At 44.5% G+C, this 15,148-nt stretch overlaps 1 protein-coding gene across 9 annotated transcripts in view; it reads left to right on the top strand.

The window, feature by feature from the left end:
* gabpb1 (GA binding protein transcription factor subunit beta 1) overlaps positions 1-7,206 on the top strand; it is a 41,513-nt gene extending 34,307 nt beyond the window's left edge. For all 9 annotated transcript variants that reach the window (XM_070858636.1, XM_070858642.1, XM_070858639.1 and 6 more), the window contains 2 exons: positions 3,861-3,917; positions 5,032-7,206. In XM_070858636.1, coding sequence (XP_070714737.1) covers positions 3,861-3,917; positions 5,032-5,184 — 210 coding nt within the window. In that variant the 3' untranslated portion in view covers positions 5,185-7,206. The remainder of the gene's footprint in view (positions 1-3,860; positions 3,918-5,031) is intronic.
* The last annotated feature ends 7,942 nt before the right edge of the window (positions 7,207-15,148 follow it).

Genomic DNA, 15,148 nt, shown 5'->3' with positions numbered 1-15,148 from the left:
GAGGAAAGAGAGGCGGAGAGGTTTAGGCAGGGAGTTCCAGAGCTTGGGGCCTAGACAACAGAAGGCACGGCCACCAATGATTGAGCGATTATAATCAGGGATGGTCAAGAGGGCAGCAGTTGCTTCCAATTTGTGCGCTTTCATTTTTGTTCATCTCTTCATTGGAACCTTATCAAATACCTTTGGGAAATCCATCAGTCGACCTTCGTAGACACTATCCATCATGCTAGTGACCTCAAAAAATTCAACTACATTAGTCAAGACATGATGTACCCTACACAATTCTGTGCTTTCAGCAGCTCGTGCTTGTCAAAGAAGTTTAATACAGACAGCAGAGAGAAAAGAGACTGTTCTCTTCGCTTTGGCTGCATTCAAACCCAGCATGCAAAGCTGAAAATGCGATGTGCGTCTGCAGCAGCCTCCAGTCCCACAGTGATGAGACGTTCAACATTTAATTAACCATCAAGCATCTCCCTCTGGCTTTCATCAGGTTTCAAAGAAGTTGGATTCTGCATGTGGCACTATAAACTACCCAAACTGTTGGTTCTAAATTGAGAGCAATGTTAAAGGAGACCTGCCCGTGTAAAATAGTGCCCTCACAAAGCCTAGATTTCTTTCAGCAAATTCTCAGTAACACTAGCTCCTCTCGGGAGACATACACACAACCACAGACCTACAAAGTCAGGTCAACTCCAGTCAAGTGACCACATGGATATTAGAAAGTCTTGAAAAGGGACAATATTTTGTCGTGGGGTGTATGGGGGAGAGGGGAAAGGAGAGACCACCAAATATCGCATGCATAAGTTATCAGTGTGAGGTTCTAGAAATAAATTATAATAGGATTATTGTACTAATCATCCAAACCTTGGTCACCTTCCTCCCACCACCCGTTCTGCGACTCCCACCTCCACCCCACCCACCCGTTCTGCGTCTCCCATCCCCACAAATGGGTGCTAAGGTTGCCGGTTATATATTTTATGGGGGAAGTTGCTACTGTGAAACTGCAGGTTTAAAAACATAATACATTTAAAAACTAAACAATGAAACATACAAAGTTGATGTAAGACTGCGTGCTTGGACCACAAAATCATTTGACAGTTATGGACTGAAGAAAGTGATCTGTGAAACATGGATCTATTTGGATTGTGCAAACACTTTGAAACTGATGAGACTGGACAAAAATCAGTTTGATTGGCTATTACAAGTTGGCAGCTGATTGCACTGTCACTGGATCAATGAAAGATTCTTTCTATCTTTTTATCTCACTGAGATTAGAGGGCTTGATAGGGTAGATGGCTAGGGAGTCTAGAACCAGGGGTCTCAAGATAAGGGGTTGACCATTTAATACAGAGATGCGGAGGAATTTCTTCACTCAGAGGGTTATGAATCTTTGGAATTCTCTGCCCCAGAGGGCTGTGGATGCTGTTTCAATGAATTTATTCAAGACTGAGATCGATAGATTTTTGGATCATAAGGGAATCAAGGGATATGGGGATTGGGCAGGAAAGTGGAGTTGAGGTCAGTCAGCCATGATATTGAATGGCGGCGCAGACTCGATGGGCCAAATGACCTACTAATTCTTATGTTGTCAAGAAATGAATAGACATTTGACTGGAAGATACTATGAGACAGCACACTCAATGTTGCCTAGTTTCATGCATGCCTTTAGCTCTTTAATGTCCATTTCAAGACCACAATTAAAGACTGATTCAACCTGACACATAAATCTCGAAAATAACAAATTGCTGGTTTAAAGGTCACATCCATCAGGCTGTGTTACAGAAGGCGAACTGCCTGTGTCCTATGTTGGTTCGGTATGACAACATTCTGGCATGTGCTGAGCAGGAGCACACCACATCCACAGGAAGGGATTGGCTGGATGAGATGTGGTCAGGATTTGAAGACCAAAGTGGTTCCCAGTGAGGTTTGATGACGAGGAGACACAGAATGGTGGTGAGACCTCCAGAGAGTCACCTCTGTCTCCAATTGAGCACTTAGTAAAGGTTGGGTCAGAGTGCCATTCCTGGAGATATGGGTGATTGCCATTTGTCCATCTCCCTCAGTTTGGGAATGATGTATGGCATTAAGGAACGTTAGGGTGAAAAAGGTAAATTGCTTTATAAAATAGTCAACTTTCGGTTTGCTTTTGATTTTTTTTTTCTTTAACTGAATGCTGATGACTTGCGTATGGCGTTGATGGTAATTACTGAGTTGAGTTGTGAGTTAGAGGGTGCTGTATGGACTTTAGACAACGATCTAGGTCATTGACATTATCAGCACACACTGCAATGTTCCATGGCATTTGTGTCCTGAGTGAGACTTGGGCTGGGCTTGAGTTTGCACAATGAGTCCAGCTCATTATTCAGTGGTTGTAAGATCACAACAAAGTCCAATCTTTTCCTCCCTGAGATCCATTCAAGTTCAACATAGGCCACTGGGCAGAGGGAGCTCAGACAATGCTTCTCCTCCTTGGCTTGGGAACAACTGAGCTAAATTGTACTGCCCTCATCTCCGAGATCACCAGTTTCACCACCGACCAGCACTCTCACGTTGGACCTGCCTGCTCCCGTGGCCATGAATTAAATGTTCAGTACGATTGGAGAAAATAAAATAACTGAAGGTGATGCTGCATGATTATAAATGACTTTAGACACATGTTGAAAAAATATTTGCTTGGAAGAACAGATGCTTTGTTACAACTTGCATGCTTTCCTGATAAACCAAGATCCATAGCTACAGACTAATTGGGCAAAGCTGAGTACATGGCTGATGGGGTTCAGGGTGGGGAAGTGTCAGATCATCCACTTTGGATCCCAGAGCAACCAATCAGAATATTTACTAATGATGAGATACTGGGAGCTGTGGAGGAGTAAAGGGACTTAGGTGTCGACACACATCACTAAAAGCTTGTGCACAGGTACAAAAAGCAATCAAAATGGCCAATGATAATGTGGCCTGAGGCCTGGAATACTAAAGTAAGGAAGTGATGCTTCAGTTATAGAGTCTTGTCAGACCCTATCTAGAGCACTGCATTCCGTTCTGGGCCCCGTGCCTCGGGAAGGATATATCGGTCTTGGAGGGGAGCTGTGCAGATTCACCAGAATGGTACCCGGGGCGAAAAGGGAGAAATGATGAGGACAGGCTGCATAAACATGGTTTGTATTTAGAAGATTGAGGGGTGATCTGATCGAGGAGTTTAAAATTCTAAAAGGATTCGATAGGGTAAATACAGAGAAGCTATGTCATCTGGCAGGGAATCCAGAACAAGGGGACATAACCTTTAAATTAGAGCCAAGCCATTTAGGAGTGAAATCAGGGAGTATGTTTTCAAGGAGAAAGGGAATCTGGAAATCTTCTTCAAAAGGCTGTGAATAAGGCGGGTCAATTGAAATTTTCAAGACTGATAGATTGATTAAGAGTATCGAGCCACGGTTGTGTGCAGGGTGAGCTCCCAGTTTGGGCTGTATTCCTGTCGGAGTTCCTGAGTTGAGCCCAGGTGCTTCTGCATAGCTAGGGACTCAGATTGGAGTTCCCTGCACCAACCCATTATTGATGGGGGAAATCTGGGTGCTGATAACTAGGCTCAAGATGTGGGAACAGAGAGTAAAGGAACATTGTGCTATTTATCTTATTTCATGCCTGTGATTGGTGAATGCGCCAGTTATGGGTGATACATTTTCCAGCAACTCATCTATGAGAAGGAGCTAAATCATAATTTACGGATCTTGTGGAAATAATGTTTTAACAGACAAAAGCAATTAAACTCATCATTTTCCTTCACAATACTTTTGTCTCTTTGTTGTAAGTTATTTTGTGAATGAAATGTTTATTCTGTTTTATTTCTTTTCCCTGCCTTTTAGATACAAGACAGTTCCGGCCCAGAAACCTGCACACTGCACACAGCGGAGTTCTCAGAGGTAAACACTCAAACATTTATTTACCAGATACAGATTTAATCCCTCGCGTCCCTCCCCTCCGGACTGTGGGAGTGGCCCACACTGTCCCCATGGGCACACGCAGCTCTATTGCTGTATCGCAGATCTTTTTCCTGTGTATTTTCTCTTCGTTCCTTGTACTGCGAGCTTGCAACAGCTGTGAAAGTTGGTGAGACAACCGGTGCCACCCCTTCAGTAATTCCAGCCTGAAGCCAATTGCTCGGGACACAAGCAACCTGTGAATAGACCCGCCATTCTCCCTCCACGGGCCTCTCACAGCGGTGTATCCCAGGCCAGACATGGAGCATGAGACATAAACCCATGTCATCCTAATCCAGGGTGAAGCATCAGGGAGCGTCACCGTGTCACTCCCAGATATTCCTACTGGGAGCCAGGGAGGGGCTGGTATTCTGTATTAGGTTATCTAATGCATATTGTCAGAATCAAAATGTCCAAGCTCAAATAAAATGTAGTTAACAATTAATCTTCAAGCATTGTGAGTTGAGACCAAGTCATTGTACCACCCTGTGGAGTGACAGGATACTGCTCATCTACACAAACAACTCATTTGGCCCAATAGATCGGCATTGTTTGGGGATGTGTGCCTGACCTCCCACCTAAGGTCAAGTTCCTTGTTTGGTTGGGTCATTTAGAGCTGCTGAAAGAGAGGTGCACCTCGAAAGGAAATGCGGTGAATTAGAAAGGAGTGCAACCTGGTCCACACTGAGCCAATGGCCAATTAATAGCTGATATCCTCAGAGCTCTGAGACCGAGCTAACAAATTGCTCATTATTTACAGTAAATGAAGGAACATTAGCACCTCAACTACTTAACATCAGAAGCTTTATTTAACTTCTGTGAATACACTATGCTTTAAAACACCACAGTGAGTCACTGGATGGTGATCAGAAGCAGGAACCTTGGCTGGGAACACTCACTGGACATCGATGCTGGTTTGTGTGGCTCGGTATTATGTCAGGCGATAGGTTTGGCTGCACACCTTTAGGGAAGTTAATACATGGCTGAGTAACACATTGTGCCACAGTCCGGGCTAACGGCCAGGCCCCATGCTAACCGTGTTGTGTTTCGGTTCTAGGAGAAAGAAGTGTTACAGAAACAGCTGGAAGAAGCAAATCGTGAGGCACAGAAGTACAGGCAGCAACTTCTGGAGAAAGAGCAGGAGGCAGAGGCCTACAGGCAGAAACTGGAAGCATTTGGCCATCTGCACCCAAACAGAAAGGTGCTTTAAGTTGTCAGATGTATATTAAAAGGCAGACTCGCATCACAACAAACACTTCAACGGTTGCAGAACCCACAAGAAGGTCGGCCATCTCTGATCACTGACGCAAAAGGCCACCGCAAACAACCCCAGGAATAAAGTCCTGGAAGTCGGACCACAATTCAGAAAATTGTGCTTTTTGTCAAGTTGAAATCCTGATAGTGACTCAACTGCAGGCAAAGGATGTAGAGAGGGACGGGATGGCGGGTGAGAAGAGGTGAGGCAGTGAACGATCAGACTGTATTCTGTATATTTCAACTAACGATTGAATCTGTCCCCAGAACTGCAATCCTCGGCCTTTGCCATTCGCACCCTTCTCATCGGCCAACCTTGGTCATTCTGTTGTCAGTACAGTGGGAGGTTCTGGTTGTTGTGAGGTTATCTTTGGATGTTGCTTTTTATCTGTTAATTACCGGATTGGACCTGTAAGATGCTGCAAAACTGAAATATTATTTTCTAGGCAAAAAGGGAGAGGAGCTACCTGCAGATTAGTAATGCCTTCTACACGGATTGTTCACTGTGAAATTCCGATCTGTGACTGTGATGAGGCAAACTGTAGATGGAGCCTCCTTTCCACAGTCTATTGAGAATGGCCTGTGCTTATAATGGGAATTGAAGCTTTCAAACTAGAAATGTAACTTCAAAATGAGCCAGTGATTACTGCAGGCGTTTCACATTCCTGAAAGTTCAGTTACAGAAGTTCAGAAATTACTTAATGGTAATTAATTGTAAGGCTCCTCAGAGGGGAAATCTCACCACCAGAAACCCATTTCAGAATAGAAGATGTCACAACGCTGTTTAATGTTTTATTAAATCTAAAATAAATCAACATTTACTGTATTTAAACAAAAATGAAATGCAGAAATAAGGATGTTACCGTTGATTAATTCCTGGAAATCTGATTTTTTTTTTTCATGGGTTGGACTTGCTCTTTACCAATGAGGCAATGTGTCAGTGAAACAATCCGGGTAAAGGAATCCCAGCAAAGGACATCTCCCAGGCTGCAAAGGTTCCTGCAAGAAATTATTCAGTCAGAGAAAGTCATAACTATAAATGTCTGCTGAATCTGCAGTGCATGGAGGCTAGCCATGTTCAGGGAATGGCAATAGGTTACATCATTTACAGGAATATTCTATTGCCAATTCTAACCATTAATGATACACAACATTGTCAGTCCTAATACTGACCCCTCCCCTTCCTACCAAGGATGTTGCTAATCCAATGTGCTGAGTATCACAGCAGTTTTTTTAAACAAATTATACTCAGAATTTTAAAATGTATTGATTTGTACGGTGAGAGTGAGGAGGCCGTGTTTCAAGGTGGAAGATATCCATTGCCGAGCACAGGGTCTAGTTGTGAAATACAATTTGATTTTTGACTTTAAAATTGCACATGGCAAGATCATTTCACATGCATGTAATCGCAATTCTGGTTCTAGATTCAGTCTAACACCAATAGAAAGTGAAATTGCAAAGCGATTTCTTGCAGGCTGTGGGTGACAGATTTGGAAGAGCACACATGTATACTGCTGAATTCATTATACTGTGTAGCTCGTTGAAAAGGTGTAAATATAAAGACGATCCTGTTTATATTGCCCTTGTGCAGCCAGTCAGTCCGTGTCACGGACCTGAGGCCGAATCCTTTCGCTTTCTATCTGGTGATTTTATCGAGCGTTTTGTTGGGACCTCTCCACTGAAGGTTGTCACAATGACCACTGGTTCATTTGCTGGACTGATAGTGCTGACATACTGTTTATGTTAAACATTGTCATTGGTAGAGTATGAAAGAGAAAGACTGTGTACTCCAACTGCTCATTTCCCCGACTTATCCGTGTAAATTGAAATGCAATTTACTGATTATAAGCTGCAGTGAATTGAGAGCCTTACCTTATCGTTTATTTGCATTCAGGCTGTCCTGGTAATTATATAAACAAAGTTGTTGACAAAACTTACACTGTATAATTTTGTATCAAATAAAATCTTTCTTAAGTAATGAATTTTTAAAAATGTTATGGTTTAAAAACAGTTGCACTAATTCTCGTATTATTTCATCTTCCCAACTTTTTGGTGTTTTCCTCCCATTATAACCAGCATCTTATCACATCATGCGACACTCTCAAAGCTTCACATACAATGCGTTACTCGGAGATTCCCTGACTGTTGTTACATTGGGAAACACAGCAGCCATTTTGTGCACAGCAAGGTTCTATGGACAGCAATGACATGGAGGAGTGAGGTTGATTTTTGTGATCGGAGAGTGATCTGGGGTAAATTTCCCTACTGCAATCCTTGACATGTTCTCTCAACTGTCTTCAAAATACTTTCATTTTGCATCATAGAATAGGATAATATAGCACAGAAGGTGACCATCCAGTAACCAAAGCTGGTTTTATTCCAGCTTCTCCACATAACTAAAGTCCCTCGTCCCTGCCACCATTCTAGTAAATCTCTGCACCCTCTCTAAGGTTTTGACATCCTCCTTAAAGTGCGATGCCCAGAATTGGACGCAGTTCTGCATCTGAGACCACGCCAGTGAACTTTATTGTGTTTGTACTCCGTCTCTCCCGCCTACCTGTGTAATAGCTTTATCAATGTTCCTGCCAAAGATTTATGTACGTGAATCTCTGCCTCTATTCCTCCACCCCCTTTAAAATGTAACTCTTGGTTTGTCTCCCATCTATAATTTGACATTCCCTCACAATTCTCTTTTCTCCATAGATTTCCCCCTCCTGCACACTGATTTGGTGAAGATTCTGGGACTTTACAGACCACAGATGCTGTCAATACCATTCTTGGTTAACCCGTCAAGAGGTGCAACCAAGTAATATGTCAGGACTCCCCTCCTCCAGCTGTCCTGCTCGAGGCTTTGTGGGTTTTATTTTAATTTTAGTGAGAATTGTTCCACTTGCTTTAGTGAATTTCAAAAATATAACAATGTAAGGAGTTCTTCTTCACACTGCATAAAAACATCAACAACTTGTTTTAAAGCTGAGCATAAACAGAGAACTAATAATCCAGACAATATGAGTTCAAATCTCACCAGAGCAGTTTGAGAATGTTATGTTTTTTTTAAATCTGGAGGTTAAACACTGGGATCAGTAACAGTGACCATGAAGCTGTCGGATTGTCATAAAAACTCAACTGGTTCAGTAATGTCCTTTAGGGAAGGAAATCTGCCGTCCTTACCCGATCTGGCCGACATGTGACTCCAGACCCACAGCAATGGATCACTCTTATCATCATCATCATAGGCAGTCCCTCGAAATCAAGGAAGACTCAAAATCGAGGAACTGCCCTGTGAGATGGTCATAAAAACATTCCGTTCTCTCAACTGCTACAAAGAATAAAGACCAGATGGCCCATCACTACCTTCTCAGGGAAACTAGGAATGGGCATTAAATGTTGTCTTGCCAGCAATGGCCATAAGAAGAACTACTTGCATTAATATAGCGCCTTTCACTACCACTGGACATCCCAAAGTACTTTAAAGCCAAGTACCTTTTTTGAAGTGCAATCACTGTTGTAATAAGAACATAAGAAATAGGAGCAAGAGTCGGTCATTTGGCCCCTCAAGCCTGCTCCACCATTCAATAAGATCATGGCTGATCTGATCATGGACTCAGCTCCACTTCCCTGCCCGCTCCCCATAACCCCTTATCGCTCAAAAATCTGTCTATCTCCACCTTAAATATATTCAATGACCTAGCCTCCACAGCTTTCTGGGACAGAGAATTTTATAGATTTACAACCCTTAGAGAAGAAATTTTTCCTCTTCAGTTTCAAATGGGTGGCCCCTTATTCTAAGACTATGGCCCCAGTTTTAGTTTCCCCTATGAGTGGAAATATCCTCTCTGCATCCACCTTGTCGAGCCCCCTCATTATCTTATGTTTCAATAAGATCACCTCTCATTCTTCTGAACTCCAATGTGTATAGACTCAACCTATCTTCATAAGTCAACCACCTCATCTCCAGAATCAACCTAGTGAACCTTCTCTGAATAGCCTCCAATGCAAGTATATCCTTCCTTAAATATGGAGAGCAAAACTATACGCAGTACTACAGGTGTGGCCTCACCAATACCCTGTACAGTTGTAGCAGGACTTCTCTGCTTATATAGTCTATCATCCTTGCAATAATTCTATTTGCCTTTCTGATTACTTGCTGTACCCGCATACTAACTTTTTGTATTTCATGCACAAGGACCCCCAGGTCCCTCTGTACTGCAGCACTTTGCAATTTTTCTCTATTTAAATTATAATTTGCTTTTCTATTATTTCTGCCAAAATGGATAATCTCAGATTTTACCACATTATACTCCATCTGCCAAATTTTTGCCCATTCACTTAGCCTGTCTATATCCCTTTGCAGATTTTTTGTGTCCTGACAATTTGCTTTCCCACCCATCTTTGTATCATCAGCAAACTTGGCTACATTACACTCGGTCCCTTCATCCAAGTCATTAATATAGAATGTAAATAGTTGAGGACCCAGCACCGATCCCTGCGGCACCCCACTAGTCACTGTTTGCTAACCGGAAAATGACCCATTTATCCCGACTCTGTTTTCTGTTAGTTAACCAATCCACTATCCATGCTAATATATTACCCCCAACCCCATGAACTTTTATTGTGCAGTAACCTCTTATGTGGCGCCTTATCGAATGCCTTCTGGAAATCCAAATACACCACATCCACTGGTTCCCCCTTATCCATCCTGCTCATTACATCCTCGAAGAACTCCAGCAAATTTGTCAAACATGATTTCCCTTTCATAAAACCATGCTGACTCTGCTTGATTGAATCATGCTTTTCCAAATGTCCCGCTACTGCTTCCTTAATAATGGACTCCAGCATTTTCCCAATGACAGATGTTAGGCTAATACTTTCCTACTTTTTGTCTGCCTCCTTTTTTAAATAGGGGCATTACATTTGCAGTTTTCCAATCCGCTGGGACCGCCCCAGAATCCAGGGAATTTTGGTAATTACATCCATCCACTATCTCTGCAGCCACTGTAGTGTAGGGAACGCAGCAGTCAATTTGCATATAGCAAGATCCCACAAACAGCAATGTGGTAAGATAAGCTGGATTATTTGTGATGTTGATTGAGGGATAAATATTTGCCAAGCCATCAGGGATAACTCCCTTGCTCTTCCTCGAAATAGTGCCATGGGATCTTTTACATCTACCCATGAGGGCAGACGGGGCCTCGATTTAATGTTTCATCTTAAAGACAACACCTCCAACAGTGCAGCGCTCCCTCAGCGCTGCCCCTCCGACAGTGCGGCACCTACTCAGTACTGCCTCTCTGACAGTGCGGTGCTGCCTCAGTATTGCCCCTCCGACAGTGCAGCGCTCCTTCAGTACTGCCCCTCTGACAGTGCAGCACTCCCTCAGTGCTGCCCCTCCGACAGTGCGGCGCTCCTTCAGCACTGCCCTCCCTCAGTACTGCCCCTCTGACAGTGTGGCGCTCCCTCAGCACTGCCCCTCCGACAGTGCGGCGCTCCTTCAGCACTGCCCCTCCGACAGTGTGGCGCTCCCTCAGCGCTGTCCCTCCAACAGTGCAGCACTCCCTCAGTATTGCCCCTCTGACAGTGCAGCACTCCCTCAGTGCTGCCCCTCCGACAGTGCGGCGCTCCTTCAGCACTGCCCTCCCTCAGTACTGCCCCTCTGACAGTGTGGCCTCCCTCAGCATTGCCCCTCCGACAGTACGGCGCTCCTTCAGCACGGCCCCTCCGACAGTGTGGCGCTCCCTCAGCGCTGTCCCTCCAACAGTGCAGCACTCCCTCAGTATTGCCCCTCTGACAGTGCGGCGCTCCCTCAGTACTGTCCCTCCGACAGTGCGGTGCTCCCATAGCACTGCACTGGGAGTGTCAGCCTAGATTTTTGTGCTCGAATCCCTGGAGTGGGACTTGAATTTACAACCTTCTGACTCAGAGGCGAGTGTGCTGCCCACTGAGCCATGGCTGACATGTCCATATCCTGAGGATGAACAAAAGTAGCCAGGACTTAGGGTTTGAATTCAGTGCGGCCTGATTTGACGACAGTCTGCTCTTTCTGGTCCCTCTCGACTCTGAATTGAAACACGGTGGAAGCGTTTCAGCTGAATGCATTGACCTCTTGTTGGGGTTCAGTTTCCCAAGAGCTGAGCACCCTGCAGTATCTCGTTCACAGTCATTGTCCATGTGTGAGTCAAGGAGCTCGCCAACTAGAGGCTCACATCACAATCCGATCCTCCTTCAGCTGACAATGCTACGGGTTCCCGATCACAATCACAAACCGATACCGGGCTGCTTTCCCTCTTTTTAACCTGGGAAAGCTGAAGTGGATGCGAACATTCCTAACTGACTCGACCTATACTCTCTCAAGTTTAGAAGAATGAGAGGTGATCTCATTGAAACATACAAAATTCTTCCAGGGCTTGACAAGGTAGATGCAGGGAGGATGTTTCCCCTGGCTAGGGAATCTAGAACCAGGGTCACAGTCTCAGGATAAGGGGTCGGCCATTTAGGAGATGAGGAGAAATTTCTTCACTCAGAAGGTGGTGAACCATTGGAATTCTCTACCCCAGAGGTCTGTGGATGCTCAGTCGTTGAGTATATTCAAGACAGAGATTGATAGATTTTTGGATATTAAGGGAATCAAGGGAAAGTGCAGGAAAGTGGAGTTGAGGTCGATGATCAGCCATGATCTTATTGAATGACGGAGCAGGCTTGAGGGGCTGAATGGCCGACTCCTGCTCCTAATTCTTATGTTGTTGTTATGTAACTCCCGCAGACTGTTCACACTACCCTGGGATGGAGGCGTGTAGCTCCCTAGTCAGTCAGGCTAAGCAGTTTTTCAATCCCTTGCTGCATTTGAGATTTATTTTTTTATCAATATAAGATTTCTCAGGCTAACAGACACAACAAACCAGCCCTTGGTTACCGGCTGTTTACTTGCACAGTCTCAGTCCTGTTTAAACTGCACTAACTTCAGGTCCTATGTGGAAATCCTTCTAAGATCATGGAGTCTGAGACGGGCCACTCGCGGTCCACACCTTTCCTCTTCTGCTGTCTGGCTTTTTGCGACTTGGGTCAGATGTTCTTGCATTCGAGAAACTGGTTCTGCCGTTAAAAACAGAGAATGCGAGAGCCCATCAAACATGTTCCGGAGGGAGCAATGGCTTCTCTCACCCTGACTCCTTGATCAGTCTGGGCCTGGTCTCACAAGCTCTGTCCACCAGAATCAATTCAATTCAAGAAAGATTGGCCATTTAACCAAGCAACTCTGGTTGGTTAGATCGGGATGTGAAGAAGGCGATTTAACCAATGAGCGAAAGGCTATAGAAGGAAGTCAATTGACAGGCTCTCAAAACTGATCTTGTGAAGGAGCGGAGGCTGCAATGACATTGCATATTGGAACAATGTATGCTCTGTCAAAATTAATAACCATTAATGTTTAGAACACAGAGGAGGCCATTCAGCTCATCGTGTCTGTAACAGTTCTTTGCTGGAGCTTTCCAAACTTAACGTCAGTGCCCCACTTTCCCCCCATAGCCCATCTATTCCTTTGTATATGCTTAGACAAGTCCTTGCTGTTATGTTTTATATTATCTACTAGCCTTTTTTCGTATGCCCTTTTAGCTCTTATTATTTCCATTTCCTCTCCCCTACATCTTCTAGATTCCTGGCGACCACTGTTACGATTGTTAGTCCGCATTTTAACTCATGTTTCCTTATTAAGTTTGAGTTTGGTTTCAATGGCCCGGATTTTGCGGTGCTAGTGATGGTGAAACTGACAGCGTTTGCCACCATTCCCCCTCTGAAACTGATCGTAACTTCAGGACTGAGTGTGTGCTCAGATAAACGCAGGAATCCTCAGGTTGTGCTCAGTCATTTCCGTGTTGTGTCGAACTCCCCATCGCCGTCAATCGCTGAAGTTAAACATTATTGAAAGAGGTGTAACTGGGGTTTTAATGGCGTATTGATTGCTGAACAACCGTCCTGGCCCTGAAAAACGAACTTTATAATTGTGGATTGTCAGATTTTTCCATTATGATAAAAAATTACTAGATTTTTAAAATAATACAAAATATTCTTTTAATTTTTTTTGGTTTGTTTATGATGGTTCAGCTTCTACCTCAACCCTATGTGTATGTCCCAATCATTATTTCATCCTCTGTAAAGCAAATAAAAGTGAATGAAAAAGCTGCTTTTTATTTCCTGGTTTGTTGTCTGTGATAATTCTTCAACGTGATTGGCTGCTTAGACAGCTTGATGACATCACTGCTACTCTCTTCTGGGGATCCCCTTTGGACAGCGCTACAATCAAATTAAAGTTGAGAAAGCTAAAGTTTCCGCCACAGAGATTGCGAGATCTTTGTGCGCGGCTTTCTTCGAGGTCGGCAGCAATTACCGCCGCTTTGCTGCTAAATGCAAATTCCGGGCCAATATTACTGTTTAAATATTACTATGACGCACTCCATTTTTTCCTTATAGTAATGTATGTACTTTGTACTCTGTGCATCTCAATAACTTGCATTTATATAGCAATGTAGTAAAATGTCCCAAGGCGCTCCACAGGAGCGTTATCAAACATAAATTATACCGAGCCACATAAAGAGATATGAGGGCAGGTGACCACAAACTTGGTCAAAGAGGTCAGTTTTAAGGAGTGACTTAAAGGAGAAGAAAGAGCTAGAGAGCCAGAGAGCTTTAGGGAGGCAATTCAACAGCTTAGGTACCAGGCAGCTGAAGGCACAGCCATTAATGGTGGAGTGATTAAAATTGGGTGCACAAGAGGCCAGAGATCTCGGAGGGTTATAGGGTGAGACAGGGTTGCAGAGATAAGGAGTGGCAAGGCCATGGGGAAATTTTAACACAAGAATGAGAATTTAACATTGAGGCATTGACGGACCGGGAGCCAATGTGGGGTAGCTTGTGCTGGGTGATGGGTGAATGGGATTTGGTGCGAGTTAAGACACAGGCAGCAAAGTTCAAGTTTATGGAGGGGGCAAGGTGGGAGGCTGGCCAAGGAGAGCGTGGAATAGTCGAGTCTAGAGATAACAAATGCATGGATGAAGGCTTCAGCAACAGATGAGGTAAGGTAAGAGCGGAGATGGGCGAGGTTACCGAGGTAGAAGTAGGCTGTCTAGGTGATTGAGCGGATATGTGGTTGGAAACTCACCTCAGGGTCAAATGGGGACCAAGGTTGCAAATGGTGTGGCCAGGAAGGGGAATGGAGCCAGTGGTGAAGGAACGGCGTTTGTGGCGTGGATCAAAGACAATGGCTTCCGTCTTCCCAATATTTAATTGGAGGAAATTTCTACTCATCCAGTCGGACAAGCAGTCTGACAATTTAGAGACATATTTGAAGATTCCTATCTGCTGATCTGTCGATTTGTTTGTGATCTTTCTGCCCAATTAATTTGGGCCAGATCCCTTTATATCTGGGTGAGCATTGCCTTTTTCTTTGATGAGCTATCATCATCATAGGCAGTTCCTCGGTAACCTCATCCATCAAGCTGAACAGTCCAATACGAGAACCACAGTCCCTGTCACAGGTGGGATAGACAGTGGTTGAGGGAAGGGGTGGGTGGGGCTGGTTTGCCGCAAGCTCCTTCCGCTGCCTACGCTTGATTTCTGCATGCTCTCGGCGATGAGACTCGAAGTGCTCAGCACCCTCCCAGATGCACTTCCTCCACTTAGGGCGGTCTTTGGCCAGGGACTCCCAGGTGTCAGTGGGGATGTTGCACTTTATTGGGGAGACTTTGAGGGTGTCCTTGAAACGTTTCCTCTGCCCACCTTTGGCTCGTTTGCCATGAAGGAGTTCCGAGTAGAGTGCTTGTTTTGGGAGTCTCGTGTCTGGCATGCGGACAATGTGGCCTGCCCAGCGGAGCTGATCAAGTGTGGTCAGTGCTTCGATGCTGGGGATGTTGGCCTGGTCGAGGACGCGA

This window comes from Pristiophorus japonicus, chromosome 17 (genome assembly GCF_044704955.1).
Source record: "Pristiophorus japonicus isolate sPriJap1 chromosome 17, sPriJap1.hap1, whole genome shotgun sequence".
NCBI lineage: Eukaryota > Metazoa > Chordata > Chondrichthyes > Pristiophoridae > Pristiophorus > Pristiophorus japonicus.
This window is presented reverse-complemented; position numbering and strand designations above follow the sequence as displayed.